Raw genomic sequence first — 19,735 nt, forward strand, 5'->3', positions numbered from 1 at the left:
AACATGTATTTGCCCATGCCCACTTCACCTAAGGGCACAGCCTCCAAACATGGCACGCATGTTTTAGGTGTCAAGTGAAGCAAGGATTAATCATCGGATAAAAGGTAAGGCAAATGAATTTGCTACTTACAAGAGTTCCAATGGCAGTGACCTCGCTCCAACATTTCACAGATGAAAATGGGGTTCCTCCAGTCCTGGGCACTTGCAAAACTAGTGATCCTTCACAAAGGGACTGTTTGCTCCTCTGATTAACCCAGAAAAAACACAACTGTCCTCTATGTTCAAGGGTGGTCCAAGACATCTTAGGGACGGCATGCAGGTATTTGTTTATTTATTTATTATGTCTCTGTGTAAACCGCCCAGAGCCATTTTTGGAAGGGCGGTATAGAAATCGAATAAATAAATAATAAAATAATAATAATACTTCTCAGTTTCTCTGGCTGTCAGAGTGGGCATGGTCATGGGGGCCATCATGGGAAGTACCTACACTTATGATTTCACAACAACACCACTGCTGATGCTGCAGGTAGAGGAAGCCAAGGCAGCCAGGTGGGCAGAGAAGCACGGAGGCAGACCTGCAGATCCTTTTTTCTTTCTCTTTTATTTTTCCCCCTGGTGGTCGTTGGTCTTGTGGAAGACCACCAGCTCAGCAAAGACAGTAGTCTTGCTGGTAGTCTGCAAGATCACCTAGCAATTCAGCAAAAAATACAAAGAAAAAAGTTGCCGCTCTATCACTGTGGTCCCTCCAGACATCTCAGAAAAAACGCAGGGGGGTACTTTGAAGTATCCCCAAAAGCCACCATAGAAAAGTGAAACATTTTAGCATGGGGAGAATTCAGGCTAAGCGCCAATGTGCAGGGGAAACCCCCAAATTGTGTATGGAGTGCTCCCCAATACTTCCTTGCAGGGACTTAGAGGTAAATCCCCCTGATGTGCAAACACACACTTCCCACTCCCAGGACACTTGGAAGTAAATTTGCCATTTGGGAAATCCCCAGGTGTGTGTGTGGCATTATTCATCCATGCTGCTGAGGCAGTCGTGATGGCATGCGGCTGTTCAGACGATGCCATCGAGCCTGTCAGTGGCAGCCGGGATGGTTCCTAGCTCAGGTAGGTGGAAGGACAAGGAAGAGGTGTGCCCCAGTGGGGCAAGGGGAGAAATTAACTCTGCTCCAGTGGGGCAAGGAAGGGCAACAGCAGTGAATGGCAGGGTGGTGCTCACGGTGGCAGGGGCCCTGCGTTTGCTGCACCCCCTCACATTGGAGGAGTGCTTTACCTTGTCTCATTGAAGGGCCGCCCCTTCTGTGTCATCAGACGGCTGTGGAGGTAAGGAGTTCTTCTCTGGGTGGGGAAGGGTCTGGCCAAGGCTTTTCCTTTGCTCTTGTCCTCCTTGGTGTAGCCTGTTTGCTATCGGGCTGAGCTCACTTTAATTGTCTTCATATATACTCTACATCTGGCCAAACTGCCTGATTGGTGTGGGTGTGAGACACACCCATTGGGCTTCTGAGATCTTGGCCTTTATTAGAGTGGGCTGCAGCCAGAGGCGCAGCCGGCTGCCAAAGGGGGCTGGCCTTTGGAGGCGGCCCTTGGAGGTGGGACTGAGGGCTGGGGCCGACATACTAACTTGAACAGCTAGAGAAGATTCTTGCTCACTTCACTGTTGGTGAGATTGGGTCGAAGTAGTTATGTGTTTGGGTTCATCTAGAGATGGGGAGACAGGGGGCGCCTTGGTTGAATGTGGGGCAGCTATTCCAGTGGTGATGGGGAATAGAAGAAGTAACGTTAGCAGGTCAGCAGGCCGTCCCAGAGGAAGGGTAGTCAGAAATTTAATAGCTATCTCCCCTTCCAGCTGTCCTGCCAATTCTATGACCTCGGGGAGCACTGCCAACAACCCACATAACCTTACCTTGCTCCTCTGCAATGCCTGGTCGGTCAAAAATAAACCCGAGCTCATCCATGATTTAGCACTTACACTTACATTTATATACCGCTCTATAGCCGGAGCTCTCTAAGCGGTTTACAATGATTTTAGCATATTGCCCCCAACATTCTGGGTACTCAGAATGGTGAGAATGGTGAGAATCCATAATCAATGGATTTGATTATGGATGAAGGGGCTGACCTGGTGTGTATCACCGAGACTTAGTTGGGGGAGGCTGGTGGCCCAGTCTGGTCCCAGCTTCTTCCTCCAGGGTATTCTGTAGAGGAGCAGGTGAGGGGACGTGGGCGGGGAGGTGGAGTGGCTGTTGTCTATAAGGATAACATCTCCCTTACCAGGGTCCCTGTCGAGGTATCTGACCATATTGAATGTGTGTACCTACGTTTGGGGACCAGGGATAGACTGGGACTTCTGTTGGTGTACCGATCGCCGCACTGCCCGACGGAATCCCTTACTGAGCTCACGGACTTGGTCGCGGAACATACGTTGGAGTCTCACAGACATTTGGTGCTGGGGGACTTCAATGTTCACTTCGGGACCAATTTGTCCAGGGCAGCTCAGGAGTTCATAGCAGCCATGACAACTATGGGCCTATCCCAAGTAGTTTCCAGACCGACACACATTGCAGGTCACACGCTTGATTTGGTCTTTTACTCTGATCAGGGTGGTGTTCCGTGGGTGGGGACTCCTGTGATTTCCCCATTGTCGTGGACGGACCACAAACTGATTAAGGTTAGGCTTACAACCACTTTCCATCTCTGCAGGGGCGAGGGGCCTATTAGAATGGTCTGCCCAAAGAGGTTATTGGATCCAATAGGATTCCAAGAAGCCTTGGAGGGATTTAATGTTGGCTGTGCCGGTGATCCTGTTGATGCCCTGGTGCAAAACTGGAATAACATGCTCACCAGGGCAGTAGACACAATTGCTCCTGAGCGTCCCCTCCAACCGCTTCAAAACAGGCCCCTTGGTATACGGAAGATCTATGGGGGCTGAAGCGGCAAGGTAGGTGACTGGAGCGCAGGTGGAGAATGACTCAACTTGAATCTGACAGATTATGTCATAGAGCACATTTAAAGTTCTATGCTCAGGCGATAAATGCAGCAAAGAAGTGGTTCTTTTCTGCCCATATTGCTTCTGTGAACTCATGTCCAGCGGAGTTGTTCAGGGTTGTGAGGGGGCTAATAAGTGCCCCCGCTTCCTTGAATCAGAATTTGGAGCCATCAGTTACCTGCTGCGATGTGTTTAAAGAGCTTTTTGCAGATAAAATCTCTCGGATTCGGGCCAACTTAGATGGAGACTCCGCAATTAATGTGATGTCTGAATTGGAGGTGTCTGACAACTCCTCTTATGTGGTTCGACTGGATCGGTTTCAGTTTGTGACTCCTGAGGATGTGGACAAGCTGCTTGGAGTGGTGAGGCCTACCACTTGTTCTCTTGACCCTTGTCCAACATGGCTTGTTCAATCTAGCAGGGAGGCTGTTGTAGGAGGCCTGGTAGTAATCATGAATGCTTCTCTGAGGGAGGGCAGGATGCCTCCTTGTCTTAAGGAGGCAATTATTAGACCTCTTCTTAAGAAGCCTGCATTAGATCCCTCAAAGTTGAGCAACTATAGGCCTGTTTCCAACCTCCCATGTTTGGGCAAGGTAATTGAGAAGGTGGTGGCCTCTCAGCTCCAGATTATCTAGACCCATTTCAAACTGGCTTTCGGGCGGGCTATGGGGTGGAGACTGCCTTGGTCGGCCTGATGGATGATCTCCAATTGGGAATTGACAGAGAAAGTGTGACTCTGTTGGTCCTTTTGGATCTCTTGGCGGCTTTCTATACTATAGACCATAGTATCCTTGTGGAACGTCTGGGGGTGGGGGGCACTGTTTTACAGTGGTTCCGCTCCTACCTCTCGGACAGATTCCAGATGGTGTCGATTGGAGACTGTTGCTCTTCAAAATCTGAGCTCAAGTATGGTGTCCCTCAAGGCTCCATACTTTCTCCAATGCTCTTTAACATCTACATGAAACCGCTGGGAGAGATCATCAGGGGATTTGGAGCGGGGTGTTATCAGTATGCTGATGACACCCAAATCTACTTCTCCATGTCAACTTCTTCAGGAGATGGCATAACTTCCCTAAATGCTTGCCTGGAAGCAGTAATGGGCTGGATGAGGGAGAATAAACGGAAACTGAATCCAGATAAGACTGAGGTACTTATTGTGCGAGGTTAGAACTCTAGAGACAATTTTGATTTCCCTGTTCTGGATGGGGTCACACTTCCCCAAAAGGAACAGGTTCGCAGTCTGGGAGTAGTTCTGGATCCACACCTCTCCGTGGTTTCTCAGGTTGAGGCGGTGGCCAGGGGTGCTTTCTATCAGCTTCGGCTGATACGCCAGCTGCGTCCGGTTCTTGAGATGAATGACCTCAAAACAGTGCTACATATGTTGGTAACCTCCAGACTGGACTTCTGCAATGCGCTCTATGTGGTGCTGCCTTTGTACGTAGTCTGGAAGCTTCAGTTGGTACAGAACACGGCAGCCAGGTTGGTCTCTGGGTCATCTCGGAGAGACTACATCGCTCCTTTGTTGATAGAGTTACACTGGCTGCCAATAGGTTTCCGGGCAAAATACAAAGTGCTAGTCATAACTTATAAAGCCCTAAATTACTTAGGCCCTGGGTATCTAAGAGAACGTCTTCTTCATTATGATCCCCACTGCCCATTGAGGTCGTCCAGAGAAGTCCGTCTCCAGCTGCCGCCAGCTTGGCTGGCAGCCACACAGGGACGGGCTTTCTCGGTTGCTGCCCCGAGACTATGGAATGCGCTCTCTGTTGAGATACGATCCTTCCCATCTCTGACCATTTTTAGAAAGCATTTGAAAACCCACCTCTTCACCCAAGCTTTTCCTGTTCTTTAAATTTCAAGGTTTTAATTCATGGTTTTTAAATTGTTAACTTGTTTTAAATTTTTGTATATATTTTAACTTGTTTTATACTATTGTGAACTGCCCAGAGATGAAAGTTTGGGGCGGTGTACAAATGTAATTAATTAATTAATTAATCAATCAATCATACTTTACAGTCCAAAATGAGCTTTACTCCGTGATTGAATTATGAGGGAAATTATCAGGGGGCTTCCCAGGAATTCCCAAGTTGTATCCACTGACTCCATTTCTAGCCAAATGAGCACACCCATAATTTTCCAAACACAGGAACTAGAAGGATGACACAAAAGGTTATGGGCCAGGACTCTCTTTCACCCTGTAATTTGAGTACTGTGCACCAGCCACAGCAGCCTGTCATGGTGCCTTAGTGTTCATGTGCACACATTTGTCCCTCAAGGACAAATGTCAAAATATATTTTCTCTGCTCATGCAGAAAATTAACTTCTAAACTTGGGGAGGGGGAGGGGGCTGAAACCTAAAGAATGGCAATATGTGTGCATGTGTATGGACACTAGTAAACTTTTTAAATACCACCCCCTAATATTCCTAAAAGGCAAAACAGGGTACCTTTAATATTCCTAAAAGGCAAAACAGGTGTACCAATGATGACATGTTCCAGAAACCAGGAACAAGCATAGCATATATAGCTTGCTACAGAATGTTTTCCATTAAGCTCAAAATTCTGTATATATTTCCCGATAATCCAGAATTCACTTTTTGTCCCCCAGTAAAACAAACATTTGCTTCAGGAGAGACTAGCGGAACCTGGCAATCCAGCTCCGAGGTAAACTTGGCAATTTTGTGCCAACAAAAGAAGTACAGCTAGAGGGTAAGCATTCAGTACACGCCACCAATGAGAAAACAGGGTCCATTGGAGAGCATGCATGTGCGAGTGGATACTTTTCTCTACCTATCTTTGCAGTGTCACTGCATGCCTGAATATACTACTAAGGCCAAAAAAGAACAAAAAAATTGCTAATAGTCACTTTGGGGTAAAGGTTTGAGCTCCTCGGAGGAAGAGCGGGATATAAATGTAAATAATAATAATTTATTATTATTTTATTATTTCTTGTTTACACAGTCAGACAGGTGTTATTGACTGGTTTGTTTTATCCAGACATCGAGTCCTTCCCAAGGACCTGGGATGGCTGAATTTTATTGTCAGTTGTTATAGATATCGTCGCAGAATATAGGCTGTTCCCAGTAAAGCTGCTTTTTGTAATTGGCTGGTGGTGATTTCTGTGGCCCCTATGGTGTTGAGGTGCTCTTCAAGGTCTTTTGGAACTGCACCCAGGGCGCCAATTACCACTGGGATTATTTGGGTCTTTTTCTGCCACAGCCTTTCCATTTCAATTTGTAGATCTTTGTATTTGGTGATTTTTTCTATTTCTTTTTCTTCTATTCTGCTATCCCCTGATATTGCTATGTCGATTATTTTCACTTGTTTTTCTTTCTTCTCGACTACAGTTATATCTGGTGTATTCTGTGGCAGATGTTTGTCTGTTTGTAGTCGGATGTCCCATAATATTTTTACATCTTCATTTTCTTCAACTTTTTCAATTTTATGGTCCCACCAGTTTTTGGCTACAGGTAGCTTGTATTTTTTGCAGATGTTCCAGTGTATCATCCCTGCTACCTTGTCATGCCTTTGTTTGTAGTCAGTCTGTGTGATCTTTTAACAACAGCTGATCAGGTGGTCCACTGTTTCATCTGCTTCTTTACAAAGGCGGCACTTGCTGTTTGTTGTGGATTTTTCGACTTTTGCTCTTATTGCATTTGTTCTTAGTGCCTGTTCTTGCGCAGCCAATATTAAACCATCTGTTTCTTTCTTCAAGTTGCCATTCTTAAGCCATTGCCAGGTCTTGGTGATGTCTGATTTTTCGGTTATATTGTGCAAATATTGACCACGCAGGGGCTTATTTTTCCATTTTTCTGCTCACTTCTTTACTTGTTCTTTCTTGTAGGCCTGCTTTGTTTCATTGGTGTTGAATAGTTTCACGTTATTGACCATTTGAAGTGCATCTTCTTCACTGTCCTTGATATATTCTTCAAGGCCTCTATTATTATTATTATTATTATTATTATTATTAGCAACTGGTGGAGAGGATCCCAGGCAGGGAAATGGATTTGGAGATGGAAAGGGTGAACTCCTCCCTCCCTGCATGCCATGATCCTGATCTTAACGGGGGGGGGGGCTATGGCTGCATTTAGCCACAGATTTAGTTTGACCTTCAGTGGCTGACATAGAAGAGCTAGGATGCATCAGTGCAGTGAGAGAACAACCTAACACAGCTTCCAACTAACACCACCAGTGCAGCAGGGAAGCAGCAATTTTTGATGCCCTCCCCTTCTCTAGGAAGCCCTCTGTGCCATCTGTAAGTATGTCCCCAAGGGCTGCTCAACACTCAGGGACATATTTTCAGGTGGCACAGAGGGCTTCCTGGCGAAGGGGAGGGCATCAAGAACTGTTGTTAACCTGCTGCACCTCTGCAGTTAGTTGGGGAGTTCTGTTAAGTTGCTCTCTTGCTGCACTTGTGTATCTTTGTTCCATATGTGAGCCAGTGATACCAGTAACTCACCTTGGTAGCAAGTAGTAGCTGATGTTTCTTTTCATCTTCCTGTGTGGTGCATGACACCAAGAGCAAAGTAGCTATGATAATAGGCTCTTGTAGTGATTTCACTTTCGTTAACATTTCCACTGAAGCTTGTGCTAAGCTCCCCCTGCTGATCTTCCCCACATCTTTCCTCTGCATGACAGAAACACTTAGGCAGGAGACAAATTATATTTATTTTCAGAGAGTCGACGCTGATTAGACAGAGGCATTGCTGCTTGTCTGTATGCTCGTCCAACTTCTGCCTCTGGTCAAACAGGCTTGGCAAGTTTCTGCATCACCCCCCCCCAAAAAAACCCTGCCAAATCTGTTTGACCAGAAGTGACATTTGGAAAAAAGAAACATACACGTATATAATGAGAAGCATAAACTTTCAGAAACTCTCTTATTTGACTCCTGCTAACTGGGCAAAGAGGCACCTTTTTAATGTAGTAATTCTCTTTATTTAGCAGGGGTAGAGTAACTGGCCCTAATCCACCCCCAGCACAGTACCTCCAGTGACTGTAGCTGGTGTCTATCTTATGTTTCTTTTTAGAGTGTGGGCCCTTTGGGGACAGGGATCCCTCTTATTTATTTATTGTTTCTCTATGTAAACCACTTTGGAAACATTTGTTGAAAAGTGGTATATAAATATCTGATTGATTGATTGATTGATTGATTGATTGATTGATTTATCCATTCATTCATTCATTCATTCATTCATTCAATTTCTATACCACCCTTCCAAAAATGTATCAGGGCAGTTTATAAGATGGATCCCTGTCCCCAGAGGCCTCACGATCTAAATATTTGGCATTTATACCATGCTTTTGAGTGTTCAAAATGCAACAAGAGAAGTTAAGGCTGAGAGAGAGCATGGTTTGACTCAGACCACCTAATGAATTAATAGCAGGGGGAAGATACAAACTGGGAACTTCCTTATCTATAGCTCAATCTCTTTGCCTCCATGTTGCACCAGCTCTCATACAAAAATTGTTTTTCTCCAGCCTTGCCTTAATAGTCAGTGGGATGTTCCTACTGCACTGCTTATCTCGTTGCTAATTTCCAACGACAGACAAAGCTGGCTTCTGTAAATGTTGTGCTGCAGTCCAAAGCAAACTTACTTGGGAAGAAGTCCCATTGAAATTAATAGGACTTATTTCCAGGTAAAAGACAGGTTTAGGATCAGGGAGTTTTCTGCTGTAAGGGTGTTCCTGAAATTCACACCCATGTCAGGGAACCGATCCACATATACAATTGAATAAGAATCATCTCTGACTATTTCCACACACGTCAATAAGTGGTAAGAAATCCACATTTTAATTTTGTTATGCTCTGTAAGCTACTTTGATTATTCGGTGTAGAAAAGTGGGGTAGAAATATTAAACTAAACCAAACTATTAAGTAATAGGGGACAATAATGAAACTGATTGCCAGGAAATTTAGGACAAAAGGAAGTACAAAGCACATAATTAATCTTTGGGATTCTCTGCCACAGGATGTGGTGATGGCCACCAACTTGGATGGCTTTAAAGGGGGCTTAGACAAATACACAGAGAGCAGGCCTATCAATGGCTACCAGTCTTGATGGCTATAGGCTACCTCCAGGTTCAGAGGGGGAATGCCTGATACCAGTTGTACGGGAGCAACAGCAGGAGAGAAGGCATGCCCTCAGCTCTTGCCTGGGCTTCCCAGAGGCATCTGATGGGTCACTGTGGGAAACAGGATGCTGGTCTAGATTGGCTTTGAGCCTGATCAATCAGGGCTCTTCTTATGTACTTATTTCTAGTCTACTCATATGTTTTATTAAAGAAAAGAAATGTAATTAAACTTATTAAGAGGTGCATTATCACTGCTGTTTACTTCCTACTTTCTGTCTTCTCTCTTCTTTTCTGACTTCTACTTTCTCTCTTCTTGTGTGAAGAGTAGTGCTAGGGTTTGCCTATTCTGGGCTGATACTCCAATGTTAAAATTATTTACCCCATCATCTGAGCAGAGGACACCAGGAAAAGCTTTTCCGGTATTAACCTAATGTGGTCAGGGAATCCAATATGAGGGACAGAGCCTTTTCTGTGGTGGCACCTAAACAATGGATTGCCCCACCACATGACGCCGACTTGGCCTCATCGCTGTTTGCATTTGGATGGACAGCCAAGATCTATCTTTTCTAGTGGGCCTTTTCGGGTTCTACTTTTCTGACCGTAGCTGGTTTTATACCACCTCTGACCTTTTTGATTGCTGCTGTATTAAAATTTCAAAACAGATCACTTTTTATATATTCCTTGGAGGAAGAGCAAGATATAAATGTCAAAAATAAAATAAATATTGCTTTTATCCTTGATCTATTTGCTGCTTTGAATTTTTAAAGAGAAAGCCGCAATAAGAATCCTGCAAATCAACTAAAATAAACCATGGTGTTCTTCTGGACAAGACCAATGAGGCAAATGTTAGCAAGCAAAGCTATTAAATGAACTTCTGCCAGATGCAAAAATGCCCCAAATAAACCCAGTTTGTTTACTTAGACAATGAATAGGCAATTCATAAATTTAATTCAATCAGTGTAAACAATATTCTTTCTGATCTTCCAACCTGTTGCACAGCTTTCCCATGGGTATCAAGTTGAGTTGCATTCTCCAAGGTGTGCCCTCAAACAACTGGCAAACTAGGTTTAGCAGATCATGTTTTTAGTCATATTTTGACACAAAGGTCTTCGCATTTCCTCCTGTATGTTCAGAGGAATGGGCTTAATGTTTTACCAGGGAGAATGTGCACTAGAACAAAACCTGACTTTCTGAATGAACACAGTGATGATGTCAGTTCTGGCTCAGTTGTTTGCACTTTATATTTTGTGAGATGAGACAGAAGCAAGATGCAGACGAGGAGGTCTCCTCATCACAGCCAGTTATGCAAGGTAAGAACCCCACAGTACAAACTGTTCCATAGCTGGCAGCAAGAAAGCCCCAGCTGCACTCATGGTGCTGAGCACCTGGCTCATTGCCTAAGTACCTTGAATGGGCCAGGAGGCAAAGTGCCAACCCAGCAACCCCCATTAAAGCAGACACATGCAACCATCAAATATTCCTGTACCTCTGAGACACCCAGAAGCTGGGAATGGAAAATTCCACCACTGATTCGCTCCTCCTGTGACATCAATCTCACTGACATTCTCTGAGGCCAGACAATGCAGAGAAGGGCTCCAATTATCTGACGCAGCACTCCCCTTTTTAATGTTTTTACGTTCTTATAAATTGGCAGAAAATCAACAGAAATGTCCTGTGGCACCTTAAAGTCTAACCCATTTACTGTAGCATAAACTTTCATGGACCAGAGCCCTCTTTGGCAGATGTGTGAATTAGATACATATTTATTTGGGACAGCAGGATGGGGAAACGGTTTTGCAAGGTGAAATAAAAGATGAAGAGAAAATAAAGTCTGTCTGATGCTGGGATCTGAATGTTTCCATTTCATTTCCTTTATTTGTGTGTTCGGCAGCTTGTTTTTAAGAGCTCTGAGTCTTCAGAAATCTCCACTTATGGGTGAAAAGAAAGAAGGCAGGAAAGTGGGGACATGATAGCAGTGTCATGGTGTGGATCAAGTGGACAGAGAGAAGTTTTTATCTCTCTCTCATAATATTAGAATCCAGGGTCATCTGATGAAGCAGAATGGTGGGATGTTCCGGACAGACACAAAAAAGTACTTTATACAACATGTATTTATTTATTTATCATTTATTTATTTGATTTGATTTGTATACTGCCCTTCCAAAATGGATCAGGGCGGTTTACAATTAAAACAAACCACTAAAACAGTATAAAGCTAAAACAAAAATTAAAAACAAAACAACAACAATTAACAATTTAAAAACATTTGAAAACAACAATTTTAGAACAAGACCACAGCAGCCTGCATGGTTGCACTTACTGGGCACTATCCCATTACATCACAGTGGGATAGCAAATGAGCTGCATGATTAAGCCCCTTTCATATTCCCTTTTTCAATGTCAAGGAACCAGTCCATGCATCCTTTACCTCCCACTGTGGAAGGATGGTGAGCACAGGTCATTCTCTTGTTAAGGGCAACTGGCTGACCTAGCTTCCTTCCCCACAAAGACACAGCAAAGCCTTAAAAGCAATGCCCATCTTGACCCTTTCTTCTAAGATAGGAAGAATGGGTCAAGATGTTGTTGGACTACAATGTTGTCCTCAGATGTTGTTGTACTACAACTCCCATCATCCCCAGCCACAATGGTTTTCAGCAAACCATTTGAAAACCACAAGGGGTTTTCAGCATGATGGGCATTGTAGTCCAACATCATCAGGGGACCCATGTTTAAGAACTCCTGCAAGTGAAAAAAGCAATAGAGCACAGTACCAGCTCAACAAAATGGAAGAGGGGATGGACGACTATCCCATGAATTTGGCCTACAAGGTTGTGTAAAGCAGATTTTCCATCTTTATACATTTTATGCCAAATGTAAGTCTGTGCCCCCTACTAGCCTTCCTTCCTTCATTGGCCTTTGCCCAGTCTGAAATGTAACATTGCACGCTTTTGAGTAGGATAAACTGAAATAATCATACATGTGTTACTTGTTTTATACTGGAAACGTATCCCCCTTCCACCTCAAAAGGTCCATGCAAGGAGCAGCAAGAAGGAAGTCCAGTGCTAGGAAGAGAGTTGGGTTTGTTTGTTTTATCTCACAGAAAAGCTAATGATTTGTACCTGCCAACAGAGTAGCCACTTTCTTGCAAATCTAACCAAGTTAACATGCTTTTGGGGCACAATCCAACCCATGCTAAGCATTTTGATTTCTGTGGGACAGATGTGTGCATATGCTTGATTCTCCCACTTAAATCAATGAGACATGCTGGTCTGGTTCTCAAAATCAAAAGTAAGTCAGAGCAGAGGACCTGCCAGCTAGGATTCCGGGGTCATGCGTGCTCCCAAAAATCAATCGTGTGGGTGGCGAAAATGTTGGGTGGAGGACCAGGTAGTGATTGTCGGACGCAGGCAGCCGACCTCCTCCACCTTAGATTAAATATAAGATTACCAATATGGGCTGCCTGCACTGACTACAGTACTGCTGTCTCCCACATGATCACTCCCTAGTCCTACAACCAACAATTTATTTAGGGAGCACACAGAATTCTGGAATCTGAGCTGGTGACTTCTCCAACTTCTGATCAAGAGAATCCAGCTGCAGCCTGAGCCTATGTAAGTTTATTTGGAAATCTTGATTTCTGCAGCAGGGTTTACTCCCCATATTAGTTCATGTAGGAGTGCTTAGCTTTGGTTAAACTGTGCACTTTGCATTTTTACATACCCAATCCTTTTCTGTTTTCCCTAATCAGTTTGTTTAAGATTAACCCTAGATCAAACAGATATCCTAAAGCTTTGGTATTATCTACTTAAGTATACAGTACTATTCATGAGAAAAAAATTGGGAAACCATTAAATAAGGGATCCGTAGATTGTGTACAAGTATTTCTGCTTTGTATTCACTGGGCAGTTCTGAATGAAAGTATTATGTTGGCTAAACTGGGGGGCGGGGAGAATCCTGCAGCTAGGATGCCCATTAGTGACTCACTAGCCTCTTTTTTCTCTCAAAGCTTTCCTTAAGAAATGCTTTTTCTTAAATGGTAGTTCTTAGCTTCATTATTATGGACTTCATACAATCCATATTTGGACCAGCAAAATTACTGTAGCATCAAGGGTTCCATGTCTCCTCTTCATGCATATGCTAGCACAAAAAAATCTTTAAAATAGTGTTTGCTTTTCTGTATTATATGGCTGGGCCACTAGATAAGGAATTAGGCCCCAACAGGGCAACAAAATGGCAAATGTGCTTCAGTATTGGCAAGTGTAAAGTGATGCACATTGGGATGAAAAAACCCAACTTCAAGTATACGTTGATGGGATCTGAGCTGTCGGTGACTGATCAAGAGAGGGATCTTGGGGTCGTGGTGGACACCTCGTTGAAAGTGTCCACTAAATGTGCATCAGCTGTGAAAAAGACCAATTCCATGCTAGGGATCATTAAGGAGGGAATTGAAAATAAAACGGCTAATATTCTAAAGCCCTTATACAAAACTATGGTGCGGCCACACCTGGAGTACTGCGTACAATTCTGGTCACCACATCTAAAAAAGGACATTGTAGACCTGGAAAAGGTGCAGAAGAGGGCAACCAAGATGATCAGGGGCCTAGAGCACCTTTCTTATGAGGCAAGGCTACAACACCTGGGGCTATTTAGTTTAGAAAAAAGGCGTCTGTAGGGAGACATGATAGAGGTCTATAAAATCATGCATGGTGTGGAAAAAGTAGACAGAGAGAAATTCTTCTCCCTCTCACATAACACTAGAACCAGGGGTCATCTCATGAAATTGATTGCTGGGAAATTTAGGACCAACAGAAGTATTTTTTCACACAACGCATCAACTTGTGGAATTCTCTGCCACAAGATGTGGTGATTGCCAACAACCTAGATGGCTTTAATAGGGGTTTGGATAACTTCATGGAGGAGAGGTCTATCATCAGCTACTAGTTGGAGGGCTATAGGCCACCTCCAGCCTCAAAGGCAGGATGCTTCTCTGAGTACCAGTTGCAGGGGAGTAACAGCAGGAGATGGCATGCCCTCAACTCCTGCCTGCCTGTGGGCTTCCAGCAACATCTGGTGGGCCACTGTGCGAAACAGGATGCTGGACTAGATGGGCTTCCTTGGGCCTGATCCAGCAGGGCTGGTCTTATGTTCTTAGAACTCTAATCATACTTCATTGCACACAGTTAGATGCACCATTCACTTGCTTAATGGGGACAAATGAGTATAATGATTGATATTTTATTACAATGTAAACCACTTTGGGAACTTATGTGGAAAAGCAGTATATAAATATTGGTCATATTCGTGTCTGCACGAACCCCTGCTAACTGGGCAAAGAGGCAACGTTTTAACATGGTGATTCTCTTTATGTAGCGAGGGAGTATAACAGGCGCTATCCAGCCCTAGCACAGTACCTCGTGTCTGCTGCTGGTGTCAATCTTATGTTTTTTTTTAGATTGTGAGCTCTTCAGGGACAGGGATCCATCTTATTTATTATTTCTCTATGTAAACTGCTTTGGAAACTTTTAAAAATATTTTTCTTGTTGCTGCTGCAGGGGTTATGAGAATGGATATTAACTTACAAATCAAAAGTCTGATTCTTTATGCTCAAGCCCTACTTTGTTCGACTTCACTGTCTTGTCTAGAACATTCAACCTCAAAAATATTTTTTAAATCTATATCCTGCCTTGCTTTCAAAAAATTAAAGACAGCATACAGACAAAATCTTAAATATATGAAATACAACACACAGATACCATTGGAAAACTATGAATGGAAGACTGTCAAAGGAAGGCCAGCTGAAGTGAAGAGGTTCTAATCAGCCAAGGGTGGGGAAAAGTCTGTCAAGGAAGGGAATTAGGCTCCCTCCAAAAATCTGAAATCAGCTATAAGCACTCAACAATTAAGAAGTCCCCTCCTTTTGTAAGCTCTTCTCAAGAAACCATTTCCCAAGGCAATTTGAACCTTCCCCTCTTCTCAGCTATCTGATTTCGCTTAAGCCTTGTCCTTCCTTTCTGGCTCCCAGTTCTTACAATTGGGAGAGTCATCCCATTTTCCCTTTCTAAAACTGGGGAATTCCCCCAGTACTCTAAAGTGCCTGACAAAACAGACTTCAGGCAGTTTTACAGCTGGTTTCTCTATTATCATTTTGCAACCTGATCCTAAACATGTTTACTTGAAATGTCCCAGAGTTCAATTGAGCTCACTTCCTTCCTGCAAATATGGTCAGGATTGACAACAGCATGGATAGTGTGGTGTCATGTGAACTATGTTGATGCTGAGACTTAGTGCTGAAGTATGTGAGATTTGGGACTACTACTTGAACTGTTGCAAAGGGATCAAGGACAGGCTCTGCTGTACCTGCCTCTGTAGGGAAAGGAGGTAGTGCAGTCTTGTTAAGCAGATAAGTGCAATTACTGGAATGCTGTTCATTATGTTTACTGGTGTTTGGAACAGGAAGGTCTGCTGTGTGTAAGGCAAGTCAGAGAGCCAGTGTGGTGCAGGAGAGAGCAGGGCTGTTCTTACAACCATTAAAAGGGTAGAAGCAGCAGCCACCTACCCTAGTTTAGGAGCTGTGCACACTCACATTTTCTGATTGTCCATGCGTAAAAGGCAAGGTAGGATGGGACGGAAACGATAATCTGTTAAGCAGCAGCTGCACTGAAGAGCTTTTCATCCTACCTTGTTAAAGAGCTGGGTCCTCTGACCCAGCTGCGGCTCAGCAAACCAACACTTCCTTCCACTCCTACCTTGCTTTTTACTCAGAGATGACTAGAAGACAGGAGCCTGCACAGCACCCAAACTAGGTAGGAGAAAATATCTATCCTAATTCAGTTCATGTGAAGCAGCCTATGGTGTTTGACTTTTGAGTGGACATACCTTGACTGGAATTCCCACTCAGCCATGAAGCTCATGGGTAGTCCTGGATAGCTCTCTCCCCCTCAGCTGAACCTATCTCACTGTAACCAAGATAACTGCACACATACTCCATTGTAAAAGGGCACGATGCTGTTTCATTCACTACACCTGAAGTCTGTCAGTGCACTCAAGGCGATTCACAGTCTAATACAAAGAGGGAGGGAAGAAAATAAGCAATTTCAGATTCCAAAGCTACTGCATCAGATAGTTCTGGGAGGAGACTCCAAAGGGCCATTGACTGCAGCTGAATGAGTGGAAGGGGCTTCTGTCTCACTTTTCTTTCAGACACAGCCAGGTGGGATGGATTCTGATGAAAACAGTTCTAGGAGAATAACCTAATGGCACTTGATCCTATGCAAGCATCTGGGGGCAGTGGGGGGATCCTTGTTCTCATCTTTCTCTCCAATGCAGCCAGAAGGAAATTACACCAAAATCATGCCAGCAGACCATGTTATATAACTCATTATTCATCTCTCTGCATCAATCCAAATAGCACAAATGCTTGCATGTAATTAAAGTTTTATTGACAATAAAAATCATTTAATATTTACATACATGCTGCATTAAAGAGCCACATGGTGGTGCAGTGGTAAAACTGCCGCCCTGTAACCAGAAGGTTACAAGTTCGATCCTGACCAGGGGCTCAAGGTTGACTCAGCCTTCCATCCTTCCGAGGTCGGTAAAATGAGTACCCAGAATGCTGGGGGCAATATGCTAAAATCATTGTAAACCGCTTAGAGAGCTCCGGCTATAGAGCGGTATATAAATCTAAGTGCTATTGTTATTGCTATTAATTGACAAGCGAATGATAATCAAATATTAGAGCTTTGCCATTTAGTTTGCTTCTCACACAAGAGTTTGTGCTTACATCAAGCCAGGCGCACTGTATGCCAAGAACATACATTCCTGTGGCCACACTGCCTTGTAGACCAGCTTCTTAAAAGCCATAAGATAAGGTGCCTCCATTAAGCACACATGGACATAAGGCCCCATGCAGTAAACATCTGGACCATATAGAGTCTTGCCCCTTTTCCACACGATGTTTGCATGTTCTCTGTATAGTTCCTGGATAGCATTGTGGTGCCACAATGTCTGCTCTCCATATTAGAGATTAGATTAATGATACATTCAGTTATTAAAAAGGGAAGACAATGCCCAAATGGTATGGCACATCAAGAACACTGGTTAGGTTCTCAGTAGTTGAAGCAGCCTTGTAAACATACAAACTCCCTGTAAATTAACATATGCATAATACTGTGGATTCTGATCATATTACATTCTGGAAAACAAAAATATCACAGACTTATAAAGTCAAGGGCTACCTTTGAGCTATGCCTTGAGTATTTAGGAAGAGTATAATGCATCCTTCATGTGAGAGAGAGACAGATGCTCACCCTAAACAAAGCAGCTTCTCCGTTTGGATAAAAACAGCTAAAACTGACCAATATGGAGCCAATTTTGTGCAACGTGTTTTCATATATTATAAATACAGTACACATGAAGAAGGCATCTGATGGCAGGCAGGCAAGGGGGTTCATTCCATTTTACTTCCAGCTCAACTAGGATTTTCCTGGTGCTTGGTCAATACATTCAATGAAAGGAGGCCCACCGGCAATGTCTATCACTGATCCAGGACTCACCACCATCCAGTTTTGTTATGCCCAGATTAAATTGTGCCTTGACCCCTTTTGGATATTTGAATTGTAGCAAAATATCACTTGAGGCTGAGTAAACACAATAAGTTGAACAAGTGGGAAAGCGTTCATCTTTGCATTTGGAAGCAAGAAGATGGGAGGACATGAACCATCCTGGCATTTGGGAAATTATGCATTAAGTACTGGGATCAGACAGATGGAGAGACTACTAATTTGGTGATTAACTCCACCTCCTTGCCTTGACCAGGAAGCTAACTTGCATATAGTTCTCTTGTACATGCAAAGTCCCACCACCAGTGCCCAGTGTCAGCCTCTGTGCTGCATCATAAGGCTAGGGGACACCAAAGCACAGTGCTCTGTGTTCTAGGGATAGCAGTGAATCCAAATCTAAGAGACATTCCTGATGTATTGAACTGAAATCTTCCACAGAGCTTAGGGAGTTCTGGGTGTGATATTAAAAGTGGGACTAAGTGGGCTCACACTAACCACTTTAGGCTCTGGCTCCATTGAGCATAACTGGCCTTCCAAACAACAGATGTTTCAAATACAGCCACAGGATCCCAACATTCTGACATAAGTCGTTTGCACGTTAGGTTTCTGACACATACCAACATATTAAGATGCTCAGTTAGTTACTTTTCTGGGGATGTGGCCTCACTGCTGCAGATTTGCATGTGATCTTCTTGTGTTTTCAAGCAGGTACCCGTTAACATTCTGGCTCCCCGCTCTCACCATGAGATAAATTAAAGCCAAAGTCAGTGGCAGGATTCCAAGAGACTTCAGCTTGTGAAGCAGACCTTAAATCACAGTATCTAAAATGACCCAATCATAAAGGATAAAGGAACAGAAAAGCTGACTTTTAAAATCAGTCTCAAAGTGTACCAGTAAGAGTTTGACTGAGCAGTATAACATATACATGTAATTTTTAATACATACATTAGTTCTCACAAATTTAAAACACCAAAAATTCACAATATAATAAAAAAATTGATTGGAGTCACTTGTTTCCAACACTAATTTCAGCACATTAGCAGCAACGCCTGCCCAAGGAGGAGACTGTACAGCAAAAATCAGAAAATATGCATTAATTCCCAGGATGATTTAAGCATTCATCCCATAGAACCTCAGACATGTCCAAGGTTTGGATTTTAGCTGCCATGGCATATTCTTTTCCAGTGGCCACTGATTTTGAGAGACACTTTAAAAAGGATACATGATCCGTGGAGGAGTTTGGTAAATTAAGCCACCAAAATTGAAGCACCTGAGTTCATTGCTGGAAGAAGATGCCCCCATGTTTTTCTCCCCTTTTTCATTTATTAGATACACATTCTGCTTTTGCATCAGACTCCCAGTGGCCTCACATCGAAGTAACTGGTTGGGTCCACACCAGTTTAGCTTCAGCAATGCTGCACCATCAGGTATTCCTAGACCACTCACTCTTTTTCCAACTCCCCGAAAGCTTTAACCTGACAGTTTATGAAGTGAGTCCATGTAGTGAAGGGTAGCTCCCAAAGCCCAGCTGGTTTCAGTGTTGTTGATTTTCTGGGCAAGCTAGAAAGAAAAATAAAGTGGACAAGAGTAATTGGAAGTTTTGCTGGGTTGTTTCACTCATATAGATCCATCAGCTGATTTATCTGGACTTCATGACTGGCAGCTGGATGTGTGAACTCCTCCATTAGAGCGCCATCTGCCCGAGGCGATATGGAAGTTCTGTCTGTGGGTTAAGGTCTGCCATTGCCCACTCAGGCGCCATCACTTGATGCTGCAGACAAATGATGGATGGATGGATGGATGGATGGATGGATGGATGGATGGATGGATGTGTGAAGCAACATTCTGAGCAATAGATATAACCAGGGTTGTGGCAATTCAACATTTTCTCATGTCCACTGGGTCGTTTGAACAAATGCCGCTTCCTCAGATTCTCTGCTTTCACAATGCAACACACACATCCATCTATCTAGTCCTCATGGCTGCGGACTTTGAAACTGTGTGGGCAGTGCCTGATAGAGGCTTACAAATTAGAAGATTAAATGAAGAGCTCAGAATTAAGTGAAGAGCATATTTTAAAGTTACGGTACTTATTTTGAAAATACGATTCTGGT

The 19,735-nt window shown here is 43.6% G+C and overlaps 1 protein-coding gene across 2 annotated transcripts in view; it reads right to left on the bottom strand.

Moving 5' to 3' along the window:
• Positions 1-11,153: 11,153 nt before the first annotated feature.
• The window catches only part of ENTPD6 (ectonucleoside triphosphate diphosphohydrolase 6), a 34,714-nt gene continuing 26,132 nt past the window's right edge, over positions 11,154-19,735 (bottom strand). For both annotated transcript variants that reach the window (XM_053243581.1, XM_053243571.1), the window contains one exon: positions 11,154-19,181. In XM_053243581.1, the coding sequence (XP_053099556.1) occupies positions 19,092-19,181 (90 nt within the window). In that variant the 3' untranslated portion in view covers positions 11,154-19,091. The remainder of the gene's footprint in view (positions 19,182-19,735) is intronic.

This window comes from Hemicordylus capensis, chromosome 1 (genome assembly GCF_027244095.1).
Source record: "Hemicordylus capensis ecotype Gifberg chromosome 1, rHemCap1.1.pri, whole genome shotgun sequence".
Classification (NCBI taxonomy): Eukaryota; Metazoa; Chordata; class Lepidosauria; order Squamata; family Cordylidae; genus Hemicordylus; species Hemicordylus capensis.